The following is a 20255-nucleotide window of genomic DNA, read 5'->3' on the forward strand; positions in this document are numbered from 1 at the left end:
AAATCAAAAATAAATCCTTTTCTTTTTATTAATATTTGGGAGATTGGATGAAAATTCGGGAGGCCCCGAAGAAATCGGGAGGGTTGGAATGTCTGAAATTGTCCCCTTAATAGTGAATCTACTGTATTTGTAACAGTGTGTCTTTCATGATCTAATTGGTATCATGTGACCTAAGAAGCTGGGCACTACAAACTTATTCAGTTTTTGATAAGATTGTTGCTATGGTAATACATTAATTGGCTCTGGAAATGTTTAGGTAAAAGCACTATTAAAATGCAGTAATTGATCAATTTGCAGCAAGGCCATTGGTTAATCTTGTGACCTTTTAATATTGAAGGTCACAAGCACTTTATTAATATTTTAATAATTCGTCAATGTATTGCTTTTATTAATATTTTTAGTAATTCTGATTATGGATAAACTCTGGTCGTAAGTGTAAGTGTCACTTAGTTGAGAAAAAAAATCTGACCTGGGAGTTGTGGTCTGAGCTATGAGATTAACCATGTTAACCACCAAGCTACAGTTCCACTGCCTCATTTAAAATTACTGACTGCCTTAAAAAATGCATATTGTTAATAACTGACTATTGATTTTATTGTTACTATTTTTAGTGATAAAATATGGAAAATGTTAACAATAATAATTTTGTTACAATATTATTCCATTGGTCTTTGCTATTCACTAATTCATTAAATGTCATAGTGACTTTTCAGACATACTGTAATAATAATAATAATAACAGGATTTTTATAGCGCACATACCACTCAAGAGTGCTCAAGGCAGATTTGAAATCCGGAAAACCTACAGTATTAAGGGGACACTCAATAGGGGTGTCTTCTGAATAGGGGTTGGCCAAGTGTTAACAAATAAATATTGCCCCTAAAAAGTGTCATCTTAACAGAGTATGCTCACAAACCATTTACCATGACAATTTAAGAATATAATTTTTTCTTCCTTGTACTAACAGCTTGTTTACATACAAACTCTTCAAAGGTTTCCTGTCAAAAGTTGGATTAAATTCAAGATCATCACGATTAATAGTTATAATGCCTGAAAGCCCAAAAATACTTGACTGAAAACTATAGTAAGGTCTTGCGTTGTCGTGCTTTAGTTAACCAATGAAGGTTAACCAAAAATTTATTTTTTTGTGGCACATAGCACAACAGGTATATCAAATAAAATTAGCAAACATTACTCAACTTTAACTCAGATCAGACATAAGCCTACTGTACTTGAGTCGTATGGTTTGGTAACTTACCAACCAAATATTAAGTTTTGCCATAATGCATGCTTCATTACCATTTTCACCAGTCAAGTCAAGCAATTTGGCTAAGACAGTGGGCGCTGCAAACCGGAGCAATACAATTTGCACAGATTCCTGGCTCTCCTCAACTATATTCTAGGTGGAAGTCTTCATGGATAAGGTCAGGACTTAGAAATTGAGGTCCACTGTGCAGTTTAAATAGATAATACAAACTCCAGTGTACTGGTCCATCACAGCCCCTGTTGTTTGGTAGGCACTGCACTGTAACTTCTGTGGGACTGTAGAGGACTTAATCTAAATTTCCTCAATTTGAGGATGAAAATCATCAAATATTATATAAGTACATACCATTATATACAATTCTAGGTTTGGTAAGACACATCACAAGGTGACATTCCACATCATCTGACGGAATCATCTTTGAACAGACAGGACATTTAAAACCTGAAACAAAACAAAAATGAATTCAGAATTATAATTATTGTTTCACAAAATAAATTACAGTTACACAAACCAAAAGTGGTGTAGCTTTACCTGGATAAACCGAAATTAGCCTATTCTCTCAGAAAGAAAAGCTACAACTCGAATATATATAAAATGTTATCCCTATGGAGATAATGGTACATTCCGTGAATCCTGCCTTCAAGTGGGAGCATTCTAACACAAAATCATCATCATTGAATGAGACGCTTGTCTTTGCGGGGATGGTGTGGTGTTTTAAATTGAATAATATGCTTGCAAACCATGTTCTCCAGAATACTGTAGAGCCTCCTCATATGGGACACTCCAATCCAGGGGACACTTTTCAGGTTAAAATAAGAGGAAAAGATGCAGTAGAAAGAGCTCCTCCCTTTTGGAGACCCTATTCAAAGGACATCCCATAAAAGGCCAATACATGTTTTTTAACAATATGGCCAATCCTTAGTATTAACAGAACACTTTGGAGGGTCTTAATCAAAGGTGTCCCCTTTTAGGAGTTCCCTAATAAGGGAAGCTTTGGAGGATCTCAATAGTTTTCCTGTATTCTAAAACTACAAAAGCAACCACTATCCATAAATTATTGCAAAAAAAGTGCCCCAATTTGAAATCAATAAGGCTCAATATAGTTAGGATGTTGTTATGGCCTTGAAATGTGTCACATTGCATCAAATATAGTGCAATAAATGCCATAATTTGATGTCCATGTAAAATCTTATTATCCACAAAAAGTTTTCATGGATTAATTAAGGGATTCGTGATAAGACATTTAAAACAGTACTGTAGGTTGAGGAGGTTAAAGCTACGTTCACCCTGAGACCGTCGGATTCGGTTCAGTGATCAGAGAAAACTTAAGAGGTGTGTTTTACATTTTTTTATGGAAATGAAATGTTTCTCAGTGCGAACAGTTCTATTCTATTATAACTATTTTTAGTTAGAGTAGGAGCATTCCACTAAAAATTCTTCATAATCAAACTTTATACTATATATTGACATGATGATGTCATATCACTACAATATTTGGGCATATCACTACAATATTTGGGCATATCACTAGAATATTTGGGCATATCACTACCATAATTAGGCACATCACATTTTTTTTGTCAAACTAGTTAAGTACAGAACTGCACTTTTATGCCAAAAATATTTCCTGCCACCAAAAATAACCAAATCCTCACAAAACTTTCCAAACAACCCAATCCTCACAAACCATCACTATTAATTTGCCTGTATTAATATCAACCAACATAAAGAATACAGAGTCCTGCAGACAAACATATGTTCAAATAAAACAAAGATTAACATATTTATAATGTAGATTGATTATGGAGACCGCAAGGAATTGGTGTTCCCAATGGAACATTTTAATCATTAATATTAATATCTATACAGTTACTATATTTTACTATACAGCAATTTGTCCCCAATACATTTACATCATACCTTAAAAAATTCCAAAATAAATAGTAATCTTAATAATGTAGATTGATTATGGAGACCGCAAGGAATTGGTGTTCTCAATGGAACATTTTAATCATTAATATTAATATCTATACAGTTATATATTTTACTATACAGCAATTTGTCCCCAATACATTTACATCATGCCTTAAAATTCCAAAATAAATACATGCATGAAAAATGATCATGCATGACCGAGCACAACACTATGGTAACAGTAATCACGCAAATGTTTGACAGTTACAGTATGTTCATGCATAATTCATAAGGTTGAACTTTGATTAACCTAGATACTTGTGTTTATTTACGTAAAATGACCTTCAATATTTGCTAATGGAAATAGATTAACTCATTTAATCAACTGGTAAATGACAACGTTATTATATTCATAAATTATGGATTCACTCATACACCAAATATGAATATGGCTGTCGAGTGGTTTTTTAAAATCCAAAACATGAGATGGCTGATGCCATGGTGTAAAATAGCAACAAAAAAAGCTGTAACTACTCCAGGACAAATTTGTTCAACGGGTCAGGCATTTCTGCCGGAGTCGGTTAGCCCGAATGCCTGAGTTTTTCTGAATTCTTCCTAATTCTACTGTAGGCACAAAGCATGATAATATGCAAAGGCATACAGTATTTATATTGGGCTACTGTACTATCAAGAAACGGTATCTATATTCACTCCCTCCACCCAGGTGTACAAATGACACAACTTTGCGCTGATTACTACTATAGTTGCATTAAGGGAGAATGTTTCCATTCATGTTTGTTGATACAAAAATGACCGCTTATTATTTAACTTAAGCAGTGTTTAATATAGTACTGTATGTTTCTAGCAAATTAGCCAGTAAATCCACACATTAACGGACTTGCTTTGCTTTACTGGTAGGCCAATTATAAATAATCCCAAACCCGGTTAAAGCAGAAACATGGAAAAGATTTTTTTTTAAAATAAAATTGGAAACTGGGTTTAGTACAGAACATTCATAGTTTTACAGAGTTATACTGTAGGTTGATGACATCATCACAACACCTAGGTAACGCCCTTTGTAGTTCACCACCATCTCAAAGCACTCTTTCCATTTGAGTGGTTTTATTTATTCTACAGCTTAGTAATTGTCCTTATTTACATGAATCAGGTACTGTAAAACTATATACTGTAGGTAAAATTTGCTACTAATAAACAGCTCAATACCATGAGTACAGTAGTACTTTCATTCAGTTATTACTGTTGTAAAGGTTTTACCATGATTTACCAGTGGCAATAGCATTGAACCTTAAACACTGGGCAGGGAGGCAGTGGTTACTGGGTTAGTAAAAATTAACAGTTGGCTCTAGTAATTCACCCCTGTGGGTACTGTACCTCTGCCAGCATTCGGATTGGACACGATTTGACCAAAAGTACAATGCGATCATGGTTTATTTTTAAAATGGTATTCGATTTCAGAGAGGAGTGTCATTGTACTACAGTAGGACCACAGTAGGATCAAAGCTGATCTATTGCATGCACTCTTCCTGAACATGCAACTTATAGTACTTACATGCATAGGAAGGTCATGTATATAACATTAAGATAGTACTATCAGTAGAGCATTTTGCTCATTTAAGACAGAAACTACATTAGTTACAATTCTTCTCTCTTACATATTTATTTATAAAGAAATGAAAAATGAAAATTAAATTAAATCTATTTAATGAAATAAACATTAAAATGCATACACTGCAGTATTCATATTGAATCAGAACAGTTTAAAATGATTAGGCTTTCTAGACAACATTCATTTTAATTAATATTTTTTTGTATTTTAATACTTTTAGTTTTTGACATCACTTAGTCACATTCCATGGTGGCCATGAAAACTTGCTTGATTCAATATTTAAGTTTTTAGTTTAATTAAATAATCAAATATTGATTAGTAAAAGCATCTGTAGTTTTTGTTTTAACTATAGAATTTTATTTGGTATATTATTATTACAGTACAGACTATTACAAATTAAAGTAATGTTTATGTCTTAATGAAAATCGTAGTTTAAAGCTTTTACTAATTGAAACATAAATTCATGATAAAGATTTTCTCTATGACTCAAGATGACTCCACAAAGCAACAAGACAAATTCATGAATAAATTTCTTTTAGGCATGACCATTCTTAAAAGGTTCAAACTTCTTTCCTGCTATGTGATGTGTATGCTAAAAACTTTGCTACTATAGACCAGTCAAAATGTATACTGTACAAAGCTTAAATTACAGTACACAATCAATAGCGGAACGTTCCCACACGAGGGCATGGTTTTTTATTACGAAAAAAACAATTATTAATATTAATTAAATATTATTATTATTAATAATAATTAAAAGGGATGAATGCTCTTTCTTTTGAGGAGAATGGCCTGTCAGTTTATCCATGTAAACCTACTGTAGGCACGACGGTTGAAATACAACATCAAAACGCCTACATTCACTGCCATACAAATCACTGTCAATTTGAGATGAGAATGACATGAAACAAATCTATTGCTAATAGAATCCGAGTATAATCCACAAACTAAGTAATATTTACTTAATTTTGTAGTCAGGTCCAGGGGATTAAAGATTTGTAGGTCAAATACAGTACTACTTATTACAGTCTACAATTAATGATATAAATATTTCATTTATGCATGGTCATCTCCGTTGACAGTTGACTGTGTATTCAGTTGCAATGAAACGTTTGTATTGGTTCAACTACTGTATGTGTATATACTATAATAAACCTTTGCTATGTATATAAGTGGACATAAAAACTCTACATTTTCATTAGAAGGAAGCAGACAGGGTCAACTAAAGAAGGAAATGGGCCATGATTATGTCACAAATAAGATTAAGCACCATTTTTAAAACTGACTATCATTTTTCGGAACCAAAAGAAAATTATTTTTCTTCATCATTCAGTATCCTGACACCACCTTTTTCAATACATTTCCAATTTAACAAGACAACACAAACTAGTGTTGGGATATGCCCACAGAAACAGGAGATTATTCTATTATAAATACTCAATGATTGTATCATGGCTACAGTATCTTCGGGTTACATTCTATTCTTTTTTTCAATTCAATTCTTTAAATTAACTTTAACTTTAAATTTGCTGAGAATTAAAGTTATTCTGGTAAATTTTTTATCACTCTAAAAAAAAACTGAAAATATTTATGTACAGTATTTGTAAGCCAACAATTTCTAAATTTGAACTAATCACAAAATCAACAAAACACATTGAAATATCTTTCTAGTTTATATAAAGCAGCAAGTTATTAAAAAAAATGGAATATATATTCACTTCCGTTTACCAGGATGTTACTAAATACTGTACATAAACAGGATATTATTACAGCAGAAACGTTTCATATTAATGTAAATACTTGGAAGAGGGTCATAATGACATGATGTGGGTGTTAGTACATATTAATAACTAAACTAATTTAAATGTTAATTGTCCTCATATTCCATGAATGAAGGAACAAGTCTGTGATGCAGGCATTGTGAAATAATGTATTAACAACATTTTTGCTACTACTACTGTACAGTATGTTGCTGCACTGCGAAGACACAATTACAGTTGTTATATTACAAGGATATAAATTCTGAGAATGTGAGACGATGATTCAGTTAACTGTACAAATTGATTCTGTTTATAAAGTAACAATCTACCTGAGCAGAATTTCTAAACTTATAATTTCGTTCCAATTCTCTTATTGTAAAATACATAATGAGATTGTGTTTATTCTCTTTTTCTGCCTTTGAGAGAGAGAGAATGTACTGTAAACTCTGTTCCAGATGACGAAGATCTACAGTACTATAAACAAGATTAATAATTTGACACAGATTAGAAATCTAAGGATAAAAGTTAAAGCCTTGTTCGCACTGGACTGGAAAAACTCCAAGGTAACTTAACCCATGGCCATCCATAAATTTTACCATTGTTTGCAATTAGTTTTTAATAAGCATTATTTTACAAATATTTTGGGATATCTTGTACTGTACATGGACAGACAGACAAATCAACTTTCTTGTTATTGTTTTGCGCGAACGGATATTTTTTCTATTTGTTGAACTCATAAAAATATTCCTACAATACATTCTCATTGTGCGTATACTGTAGTAAAATGAATACCAAAAAATAATGGAAAAATATCAATAAGAATTGGTTGTTATTATTAGTATTATGTAACCATGGTGACATAATCAATTAATCCTCAAGTGTAATGTTTTTCATTCTTTTGATGTATCCAATATCCAATGTAACTATTCATTACAAATAATAAGCTCATCATAGCCACAATCCACATGGTAGAAAGTAGAAGAAGGAAGGGGAATACAAATCAAATGAAGTACTTAATTACAAATAAATGAATTATACAGTAACCCCTAGCTCATCAATAAATGAACAAAATGAAGTTGGGTATGTACACTACTTTAGATGGTATTAGTACTGTACATGACTGGAGTAGTGGGCACAACTCCAACTGGCAATCCAATTGGCAGATCATTATTAATGTAGCTATATTGCCAATAGCCATGGGGGGGGGGGGGGGAGAAGGTCCTGCTCCACGGTGGTGCTGGGGCGGATCAAGACATTTTTGAGAGGGGGGGTCCGCCGATAAAAAGGGCACATCAGATATTGAGTATTTGAGCCACAGCCCCCCCATGGTGGGGGTTGTGGCGAAGCGAATTTTGTTACAGAACACACTTAGATGGCCGGAAATGGCACTCTCGCATGCAAAATCCATGATAAATGGCACCTTTCTAGTTCGCCGGAAATGACACTTTATTAGCAGGGATAACGATGCAAAATTAAAAGTTGTTATTTTTCAACCAATTTAAACATTATCTGTTGGTATTTTGTTTCAATATTCCAATAAAGAAAGAATTACGAAAATCTGACTTGTTGTAGTTTTCGAAATATAGGGTCTAAAACATTGCCGAAAATGATCGTTTTTAGCCACGAACGTTGTAAACAAATTGCGCCATTTTTCGCTAAAATAATTACATATAATTACGTTTTATAGTAATTTCTTTTATATATCAACATTGGAAATATCAATAAAATATGTTATTAAATGTTTATAAAATATATAGAGTTGTTTATTTAACGGAATTCGTACAAATTCATTGCTCTAAATTTGTGTCGTACCGTTCAGTACAGAGAGATCACGTGACTTCTTGGTACACGCGAGAGAGAGAAAACATTCCGCTGTGGGTGATTCGCGTCCACCAATCAAATAGCCAGAATCCAAAATCATTCAAACGTGAGTTCTGCCGAACGCGGGAAGCGTTCGCGGGAAAGCTCAGCTTTGATTGGCTTACGATGACATTATATCACAAAATGGTGGTTTTGTAGTTGAGCCTCACGTAATTTTCACAAATATTGTTTAAAAAATGAAACCTTCTTTATGGTATGTGTGATTTTTCTTTAAAAGATTTGAATAATAAAGGCTTCATATCGATTTTTTTGGCACTTATAATAGGTATCCCAATGAAAAAATTCAGATTAATTTTTTTACATTTTCTTTCAGTTAACCACAAAGAACTTAATGTAATTAGCATTTTGCGATTTAAATGATTGAAATCCGATTACCCGTTCTAAAGTTATGGTTATTTAAAGTGGTAAAAAAATATACGATTTTTTGCCTAAAAATGGTGTTTTTTGCAGTTGAAATTGGAAGCATTTTTAAAAGGTTATAACTTTTACAATAATTAGTTAAAAGTTTTGAATTTTGTTAAACCTATAGATATCACAGAGTTGTACAACTCTATTTTTTTTGGAGCCTCAACGAAACTTATTTTTTAAATTATTGGTCCGCAAAGTGGTAGGAAAGCATTTAACGCCCATTTTTGCTGGAATTCCCTAAAAAATGAAAAAACTGCTATTTTTCAATGATCTGTAACTTTTGAACTACTGTACTAATTCATTTAATTTTTTTTGTACTTGTTAGAATGTAGTGTATATTTCATTAATAAATATATTTTAGATGTGTATATGAAAAAAAAAAATTTTTTTAATGGTGAAATTTAAAATTATAAAAATAAAAAATGAAAAAGTATGTTAAAAACGGTGTGTACTGTTTCCTTTCTTTTACACTAATTTTCGGTAAGTATAATTATTAGAATATTTTAATATACTTTATATTTATAATTTCAATCATAAATACTATTATATATAACTTTTGAATACGTAAAACAAGATTTTAGGCCCATATGATTATGACACCAAATCTAAGCCGGGCTGCTAAGTAAGATATGCTCTTTTAAGGCAAACGCACAATATGGGTCAAAATAAACTCATTTAAAATAATCAATGTTAATTAAAACAATTAATTGTTTACCTGAATAGTATATATAACATTATAAAAATTGTTTTCTTTTCGTATTATTACGTTATTAAATTGAAATACGGAGCTAAAGTTTAGGCCAAGTCACGGCTTACTCGCGATCAGTAGTCGCTCCGTTAAAGTATTTCGGTCGCAGTTAATGACTTTCGGCCGCCGTCTACAGAGTCAAATGTAACGTTGGTAAATTAGCTTAATAAATTTCCTCGGTACATTTTAACCTAACGCATTTGCATTGTATACTTGCATAATAAATCTTCCGCACATTACATCAATTTTAAGTTGTTAAATTAATGTGTAAAACCAGATATTCTACGACGGAAAAGGACATGTCAATCTCCGACATCGCTGCTGTCACACATCTCGCGTCGAGCCGGTCGAACTCGAGCGAGGAAAACTAAACAACGTGTTCAAAATATGGAACGTACCATTCGCTGATAGGGTGCATTAATGTATTTAACGGAAAACGCCACAACAAACACGCGCGTATTTTAGAGTACAATATTTTACTCACTACAATATTCACCGGATTATAATGGTTGGATCTTTAAAATTTTGAACGGGATTTACGCCTCATGCACCATTTTAAAATGTAGTTCGCTCAATTACCATGCACAATACGTTTGTAAACTATGTTTTATCGATTTCAATGTAGATTTAGCTATAATTTAATACCAAAATCCATAATATTTTTCCATAAACGGTGAATCAAAATTGGATTTTTGTCACAAAAATTGACTTTTCGTTACGAAAAACCTATTTATAGAAGACGATTTTCGTATCAAATTAAAGCTTATTTAAAGCCTGATAACATACAACAAAAATTAATCCGCTAGCTCCAATGGTAATCGTGCGATCGTGTTTTGAAAACTGATGGGGATTTTCCGATGAGGTTTTCAACGCGCGGAAATCGGCTCGACGGGATTTTAGAACCGTTTTAAAATCGCATTTTCTCGGCAACTAATTCATTAATTTTAATTATAAACACACTTATACATAGATTAAAACAAGTACTTTCAAACAATATAAATTTTGTAAGTATTAATTAAGATTGAATACGATTTATTTAACATCAAAGTCATACTACTTTTTCGAATTTCGTCAATATTTCAAAAGTGATACCCCTCTGTGCGCTTTCATTGGGATACCTACTTATAATAAATATTTCTCAGAGAAAAAAGCACATGGCTTGTAGAACTATATTATCTTGGCGTAGGAAGACAAACAAATCCCAGGTCATGAGAGGCTCAACTACAAAAACAAGGTTGAATAGTGCAGGGAGTTGATTTTACAACTCCCTGAATAGTGTAAGGACCGTTCGATGATTTTTGAGTAAACAATCTACCGCGTATGGTCGTACGCGCTAGATAGTACGATATTTTAACTACATTTTTTACATGTTTGGTTGGATGTAATGGAAATAAAAAATAGTTGATCTGATGGAATGATATGTAAATAAACAAATACTCAAAAGAATTATGTTTACAGTTCAATTATTTTCAGAATAATAATACATAAAAATGTGTTTACCAATGGACAAATAATCGCGTCAATGACATAGCGCGCATGGTAACGTACGCGGAGTTGAATCGTAACAAGTTTACATGCGCCCTCTGTAGTATGTGAAACGATCTATTTTTAGAAGTTTAAGTAGAGATCATCACGCGTCACCACCTCTCACGATGCTCTTTGATCGGCCGCCGTAACTTTAACATCGCGCTCATTGTGATAAATTTCTGTTTTTATTTTTGGGGTTAGTGTAGCCTACTCTGTGCATACTAATATACACACAAATATGTCACACGAATACAATATTGAACCTCTAAAAAAAGGGCACCCTTAAAATTTAGGGGGGGTTCCGGACCCCATGGACCCCCCCTCTGGATCCGCCCCAGGTGGTGGTAGCTGTGTGTGATTGTGTCAAGAAGTCTAAAACGCTTGTATAACCTCTGGAATATACTGTATGCATACAATGTTCAACCGTATACAATTTAGTTTTGAAAATACATTATAAATTATAAATTGTTCATTGCACATACAAAGCACAAATATGGCTCATGATGAAACCAAAACCGTAAAAATAATACAGAAATAATAAAGTGATTCTACAGTATAGTTTACAAAATGTAACTTCCTGGTCCTAATATTTATCCTCTTTAATCAGTTTCAAACAATAAGTATTTCCCCTAAAAATCACAAAAAAACAGGAAAGAAGAATAAAAAAAAAACCATACGGTTCAATAATAGTATGTAAAAGTGAGGAAACATACTGTAATGTCAAGGAAATAGTTTGATTTAGTAAAGCTTAAAAAAGCTTGATACTGAAAATTGTATATCTTGTGCTGGTTTTGTTATCGTTTACATCAAACAAATGTGTGTCTGCTAATCTATGCTAATGTAATATCTTATCCACAAACCTCCCAACTCTCATAACAACCTCAAGAGCTTCCAAATATTTCATGTCATCTCCCACCAGGGAAAAATTTTGTTTAGCAATATTGCTAATCAAACTGATTTTTAAGTGGAGAAACATAGTTTTGTATTGTATTTTTTGCTACACAATTTTAGAAATGTTTAGCAATAAGGTTGTTTTGTATAGCTTTTTGCTATGCTACACTGGCGAAAATGTTCCCTGCCCAATCTCTTTGTACATTTACTTCATGCATCAAAAACAAACGCTTTTAAACATACTTAAAGTACAAAAAAATATTTGTAATTTTAAGCAAACAGCGTCCTCACAATGTATTTAAATCAATGGGACATTACCTGCTGACGACAATTTATTACGACCATTATAGAATACAGTATTAACAAAACCCCTTGCTTGTGGAGTTGCCTAAAGACAGCAATGTTGCTATGGGGACTAAAAGTCACTTAGCATATTAAATGGAGACATTCTAAGTAAAGTAAAGGTCAAACAATATAAAGGTTCTCTGTTTAGTTCGTATCACAATACTATTCTTTAATTGTTTAAATGTCTAGCAATATTAAGACAGTACCAATAACAACAATTATTCATATCTAAATTAAATGTATTCTAATTTTCAATGGATTGATTGTTTGTTTTTATTGTGAATTGAACCGTAAGAAAACAAATAAAAAATTAAAGAACTGAACTTGGTGCAATAAATCACATTTTATTATAAATCTGATGATTGCAGAAGGAGCAATTGATTGTTTTGTTGTACAGTGAGATGATACATTGCTTTTCACTGCGTTTTGTTTCTTTTGTTTCCTTCCGTGCCAGAGCTTAAAATAAAATCCTTTTCCAAATTGTTTCTCTTTGATAATAAATGATGATAAAACAATAGTATGCTTACAGTATAATGATAATAACAATGGTAGGACTTAATAAAATGTTTCTAAGCGCCTTACACACAAAAATGGGAAACCAACAAACTGATTAGAGTGTCTGACGGAGTATCTGATACTGATAGGTTAACAAAATACTGTACTGTAGTCAGAGTGAGTCTGTGTCTTGAAACAATTTTTTTTTTAGAAACTAAAAAAAAAAGTATAGCCTAAAGACCTAAGTTTGACCTTCCTGTATTAATAAGGCTCAATAATAAGGATATAATAATATGTGCTGATTCATCAACATACACAACAACAGTGCAATCATGCTTGGATCTGCTATGCAAATAACTATAAACAGAATCCTGTTCACGTGAAAGAACTAAGTGCTTGTTCTAGGTACTGTACAGTAACCCAAGAATCACAGATTTTATATGTGATTCAGCTTTTGGAGAAAACAACATCCTGAATGAGCTTTTTGACAAAAGTAAATAATTTATGGAACCTGAAGAGACCCACGCATGTTATTTGAATGTATCCGAAGTATAACCAAAATGTATGATAAAAATGGATTTATTTGTATAATTCTTATATTGCCTTAGAAAGATCACTTGTGTAACTTATCGGCCTAGGCAGATTTTTTTTTTTTTTTTAGAGAGTGTGGGCCTACAGTACTTGATTTTATTGAGAGACAATCGGGGCCAAACGATCATAATCTTATTCCAAGACAGTTGGGTAAAAACGCGCGTTCGGGCCCATTACACAAATAAAGGAAAGACAATCGGATCCACAAAAATGAATTGGATTTATAATCGTTCACTATAAAATAAATTGTGTTCTTTCCACGAATTTGTGATACAAATTTGATAAACCATGTAAAAGAATTATAAAATATTTTTAGAATAGTTTTATCAACATAACTCGTCAAAAAAATGACAAGTTCAAAGTTAATCTTGCTTGTAGTTGTACTAAAAACCATTCATAAAAAAAACAGTTTCTGCTAGACGGTATATTATTGGTAGCATAAAAGAACATATGAAAAAAATAAAAGCACATCAATCAAGCTTACGACTGCTGCTACACAGAATGACCAGTCAGTGGGTCCCACGTATTATCATCAATAATTTGTTGTTACACAAATATTTCACTTCATTCACTCAAAACTCAATTATAAACTATAACGGAACTGATCTTACAAACAATACACTTGACTATTGGAACCAATGATTTAAAGACTATCGGGATGAACGCCTAAGTCTAAGGGCGCGTTTATACAACACGCTATTACACGCATATTCTACACGTCTACGAAAAGTGTGTTGTATAACAACAAAGAGATTCCGTGTAATGAGATTTTAATTGCAAAAAAGGCTACTTGGCTGAATCCTAAAATTTGGTGGATTCCCGGTCGCCGTTACCGTGTTGGAAGTGTCCTCAGGGTATATTTTGACCTCTCGTTAAATTAGGTCGTAATATCAATCATGTCATGCGACATTGCTAACAAGATTGGGCCCATTTATTGCTGCTTCGCTGCCAGCAATCATCCTCCTACCACGTCTTTTACGCCTAGCCTAGTGGGGCCAACTCGTAGTGGTAGGCCTAGTAGGCCTCTATCGTTTCCCACTCCAAACAGAATAAAAAATAACATCGCAAAAATGGCATCTTCTTCCATAGTGTATAGATGAAACAATGAAACCCTTAAAATAACTTTTATTAATTTAAATGAACCGAGAACAAAATAAACAACAATGCAAACGTGAACAAATACAACAATAAAAATGGTAAAAACCGCGCGAATACATCGGACAGCGAGGAGGCGACGATGATTGTTGACAACTCAGCCAATTCAAGCGCGATCAACGATTTGACCTTTTATCCTAGCATGCACTGCGTGTTGATGAAACTTCCGGTATTACACGGTATCGTGATTTCTAGTATAACAGCAAACGTTAAGGTGGGTTGACCTCGGTCCGAACAACACGCTAAAAATTAAAGCCGTGTTCAAATTTAGGGTGTTGTATAAACACGACCTAAGATGATCAGGCCAAACGTATAAGACATTCTTTATGGCCCCGATCGTCTGTTTACCCTTTTTTTGTATATAATAATTGTGTTGGTAATATTTTAAATCATTAATCAAATAAAACAAAACTAGTTTTGTTACAAACAGTAACAAACAAGTGTACACATTATGAACACACATTTAAAAAAGAATAAAATGTTACCATTTCGACTAGCTTGCAGGATAATTGATTGTCCTAAAAGATGTGCTGGTAAAGATCGTGCTTGCTGTAATCTGGAGCTGCCAGGAGCAAAAATATTGTCTGTATCTAGTGATCTAACTCCTCTTGTTGCTGCTATAGTCAATGGGCTACCGCTTGGCGGGCCAGTACCTAGAGACCTAGTCCTGGATCTTTGCTGGCTAGGCCCAGGCGGAGGAGGTCCGGGGTAGGCGGGAAGTGCACTACCGCCACCGTTTTGGTGTCCATTTCCAACCAGCACAATGCTATTTCCCGCAGGCGAGTTTGGTGACGAATATGTCCGTGCACGAGGGCTAGAACTCACCTTCTGCCCCATAATTACAAAAAAATATCATTCAACGATACAACTATATAATCCCTACGTTAGATCCAATGTTATTGGTAGAATTTTAACTCAACATATAACACTATTCCATTTAAATTCGTCTTCCATTTTCAGTGCTCAGCAGCCATGTTTTACTTTGTTTTCTTAATTCCGACGAAACCAATATAATGACGTAGGCAAGAGATGAGAGTTTGCTTTTCATTCAAATGTCAAAAGCGGGTCGATAGGCACGTACGTCATTGAAGCTATTAAAAAAATACAATTGTTAACATTATTATATAATATTATTTATTAGACCTATAACTCAAATATCAGGCGCGGATTTAGAGGGGCCGGTCGTCTCTCCTTTTGTAAAATTCAAAAAATAAATTACACGTGCCATACGTTTACGTATTCATGTAGAGCAATTTTTTTTTAAATAAGTAATAAATCAACTTAAAACTTGCTTCTATCAATTTTCATCAGATCAATTTTTGTTTTCATTAAAATATACATCCAACCATGGAGGTAGACTATGATAAGTTTATACCTCATCCATGATCCAACCATGAAGCGGCCGGTAATCTTCTTACGCCAAGATAGTGCTTTTTCGTCTGAGAAATAGGCCTATGCTAAAGTGCTAAAAACGTTTTTTTCGATATACCTTTATTATTCAAATTTTTTAGAAAAAAAAAGCACCATAAAGAAGTTTCATTTTTTTAATTTTGTGAATATTCCGTGATACTAGAAAACCACGTTTTGTGGTATATGATACCATCGTACGTACATTAAGAGCTGAGATTTTTTTCCCGTGATTACTTTTGCAAACGATTTTTGACAATGAGCCTTATTGTTTAAGTATGCGTAGGCCTACTCAACCAATCCAAGTCTTAAAATCTCAGAAATTATTGTAAGAAATATAATAACGTCTTAGTTAAGTCGAAGATGCTCTCCGGGTGGAATGTCATCCTGAGATGAGTAGTAGTAATTAGTCTTTATTTATTATTACTTTATTTTATTTCATTTATATGTAATTTTTTACTTTCTATGGACCAGAGTTTCCGAAATAAAAGATTGAATGAATGAATAAAATAATAACACTTTCTAAAAAACTTTAAAAAATATGTATTTATTATACATTAATGCATATAATACCAGGCCTAGACATCGGCATCTTTATACATTTCTATGTATTTGTTCCTAATTTTCTGACATAACTTAGATCGAAAGGAAACGGGAAGCAACAGAAAACAAATATGGTGTGCTCCCTTGCCTCTACCACGGTAAGGCTCTCTCACAGCCTTGGGTGGGGGGAGGGGGCGGAGTAACACACATCAGATGCTTTGATGATGTGGTGGAAAAGGGGGGGGGGGGGGGCGTTTAAGTCTGTGAACACAGAAGCTCGCATAGATTTAACTTTATTCCACCGTGTTATCTCCTTCATTTTTTTTTGGGTGGGCTTCTTTTCCAGATGAACTTCTTTTCGAGATTACTTTCAAACTAAATGAGGGGATCTGCTAGGTTCCCGCCCGGAGAAACTGTTTTTTTTTTACATCATTTGAATAATCTTCTAATGTAAAGATTAACAACATCAAAATTCCACAGTGTGGCGTGTTGACCGCAATGACTAACAATACTATCTTCCCCACTACACCTGCACCAACTCATTTGCATAATAACGCACAGCATACCAACTGTTCAATATTTGTATAGGGGTCGCAATCAATGGGTTGGTTGAATGGCCAGGCTGTTCACGTTGCTGTTTTTCATCATTTAATTCATTGTATCAGTTGTTTTGATTTCTCATTATCAATTATTCACTTAATTCATTTCATTTATTCATGCTCAAACACAGTAAAATTTAGTACATGGTGTGAAATCATTTTCGTTTGTTCAAAGTTAAAAATTCACACACAAATTGTGAAATTATTTATTATAATAATGCATATGTATTTAAATAAATAATAGAGAGAATACACTAGCCAGGCTAGGCATCGGTATCTTTACACATTTCTATTTATTTGTTCTTACTTTTCTGACATAACTTAGGTGTTCTTAAAATTGAGGGCGCCAAACATAAAATGTACGGGATCGGAAAAAGGCGGGAAGCCAAAAAAAAAATAAAAAATGATGGTGTGCTCCCTTGCCTCTAGCACGGTAAGGCTCTCTCACAGCCTTGGGGGTACCACACATCAGATGCTTTGATGTTATTGCCTCATGATGTGTGGTGGAAAGGGGGACGTTTAAATCTGTGAACCCCAAACACAGAAGCTCGCATAGCTTTAACTCTTTTCCACCGACCGGCATGGGTTTGAACCCACGATAATCGTGTTCCACGACGCTCTACCGACTGAGCTATCCGGCCCTCTGATTTATAGCAAGGTTAAAACTAGATTAGTTTCCTCAAATTACGTCATGAATATGCAAATTTATGACGTAACGATTAGATTGACGTAATATGAAGCGCGTAGATTACACTATTGTCACCTTTCATTACTCGTGTACATTGTGTGGCATAACGGGTAGTGGTCTAGTAGCTATCGTTTGAGTTCTCTCAGCTCTACTTATAGCTGGGGTTCGAATCTCTACGGGTTGCTTTTTTTTTTAATACATATAAAATGTTTTTCTTTTATTTTGAAAGAGAGATATTTGGAGAGTTAAGGTAATTTAGGATAGACAGCAGGGGCTGGTCCAAGAGTCCATTTTTTCGGGCACTTACCAACTCTATTTTTCAAAATTATTAGCTCCACCCAACCATGGTGGGCTAGTCCTGTATATATTAGCTCCACCACAGCCAAACATGGTGGACTGGTCCTGTAGACTTATAATTTCGTTTCATATATCAATGTATTCATGCAACTTTCTATTGACTATGTAGGATGCAACACAAGAACATAACGCAAACCAGTCAAGTAAAGCTTGGTTCCCACTATAGAACGCAACGCAAGGACGTAAACGCAACGCAAGCGTTTTAACCAATGACAAGAGAAGTTATAGACAGTTAGCAATCACAAGCGAATAAGCCATGGCTTGTGATTGGTCAATTCACTTGCGTTGTGTTACGTCATTGTGTTGCGTCGCTAGTGGGAACCACGCTTCAGTTGGAATAAGCCTAGCTTTCGATTAGTCAATTCGCTTGCGTTGCGGCTTACGTCAGGATATAGCCGACCTCCATTTTTTTTAAAGTTAAATTGTATTTATTTGGACCGTATTTAATGAGGGTGATCCATCTAGCAATTGCTGATTTGGGACCCTCAGAACAGATACAATACACAAAATACAACAATAACAGAAAGTAAAAGAAAAACAAAAGCCTATAAATAAAATTAATGACATGAGAATTAAAAATCTGAATAAAAAAAATTTTGAATATAGTAAATAACTGATATGTTAAATTAAGCAAAAATAATAAATATATATTAGCTCTAATATTTTACAATTTAAAGGCTGGAAAATTACACATAATTTGGAGAAAAGTCATAAGTATAGTTTTGAATGACTCGGAAAAGGATAATGAATTGCGGATAGATAGAGAAGATCATAATGAGGGGCCTTGTAGCTGAAAGTGTGGCCACAGTGTGGCGTGTTGACCGCAATGACTAACAATACTACCTTCCCCACTACACCTGCACCAACTCATTTGCATAATAACGCACAGCATACCAACTGTTCAATATTTGTATAGGGGTCGCAATCAATGGGTTGGTTGAATGGCCAGGCTGTTCAGGCTGCTATTTTTCATCATTTAATTCATTGTATCAGTTGTTTTGAGTTCTCATTATCAATTATTCACTTAATTCATTTCATTTATTTATGCTCAAACACAGTAAAATGTAGTACATGGTTTGAAATCATTTTCGTTTGTTCAAAGTTAAACATTCACGTACACAAATTGTGAAATTATTTATTATAATAATGCATATGTATTTAAATAAATAATAGAGAGAATACACTAGCCAGGCTAGTATCTTACACATCTTTACACATTTCTATTTATTTGTTCTTACTTTTCTGACATAACTTAGGTGTTCTTAAAATTGAGGGCGCCAAACATAAAATTTACGGGATCGGAAAAAGTCGGGAAGCCAAAAAAAAAAATGATGGTGTGCTCCCTTGCCTCTAGCACGGTAAGGCTCTCTCACAGCCTTGGGGGTACCACACATCAGATGCTTTGATGTTATTGCCTCATGATGTGTGGTGGAAAGGGGGACGTTTAAATCTGTGAACCCCAAACACAGAAGCTCGCATAGCTTTAACTCTTTTCCACCGACCGGCATGGGTTTGAACCCACGATAATCGTGTTCCACGACGCTCTACCGACTGAGCTATCCGGCCCTCTGATTTATAGCAAGGTTAAAACTAGATTAGTTTCCTCAAATTACGTCATGAATATGCAAATTTATGACGTAACGATTAGATTGACGTAATATGAAGCGCGTAGATTACACTATTGTCACCTTTCATTACTCGTGTACATTGTGTGGCATAACGGGTAGTGGTCTAGTAGCTATCGTTTGAGTTCTCTCAGCTCTACTTATAGCTGGGGTTCGAATCTCTACGGGTTGCTTTTTTTTTTTTAATACATATAAAATGTTTTTCTTTTATTTTGAAAGAGAGATATTTGGAGAGTTAAGGTAATTTAGGATAGACAGGGGCTGGTCCTAGAGTCCATTTTTCCGGGCACTTACCAACTCTATTTTTCAAAATTATTAGCTCCACCCAACCATGGTGGGTTAGTCCTGTATATTTATAATTTCGTTTCATATTTTAATGTATACGTAATTTCCGGGCACATAGCAGTTCTATTTTTCAAAATTATT

General features: G+C 33.8%; 1 protein-coding gene across 1 annotated transcript in view; it reads right to left on the reverse strand.

Moving 5' to 3' along the window:
• The window catches only part of LOC140056084 (E3 ubiquitin-protein ligase ZNRF2-like), a 24781-nt gene extending 9178 nt beyond the window's left edge, over positions 1–15603 (reverse strand). The window contains exons 1-2 of the mRNA XM_072101324.1: positions 15096–15603; positions 1614–1709 (exon numbers count right to left, since the gene is read on the reverse strand). Coding sequence (XP_071957425.1) covers positions 1614–1709; positions 15096–15447 — 448 coding nt within the window. The 5' untranslated portion in view covers positions 15448–15603. The remainder of the gene's footprint in view (positions 1–1613; positions 1710–15095) is intronic.
• Positions 15604–20255: the final 4652 nt, after the last annotated feature.

This window comes from Antedon mediterranea, chromosome 8, assembly GCF_964355755.1.
Source record: "Antedon mediterranea chromosome 8, ecAntMedi1.1, whole genome shotgun sequence".
In the NCBI taxonomy this organism is placed as follows: domain Eukaryota; kingdom Metazoa; phylum Echinodermata; class Crinoidea; order Comatulida; family Antedonidae; genus Antedon; species Antedon mediterranea.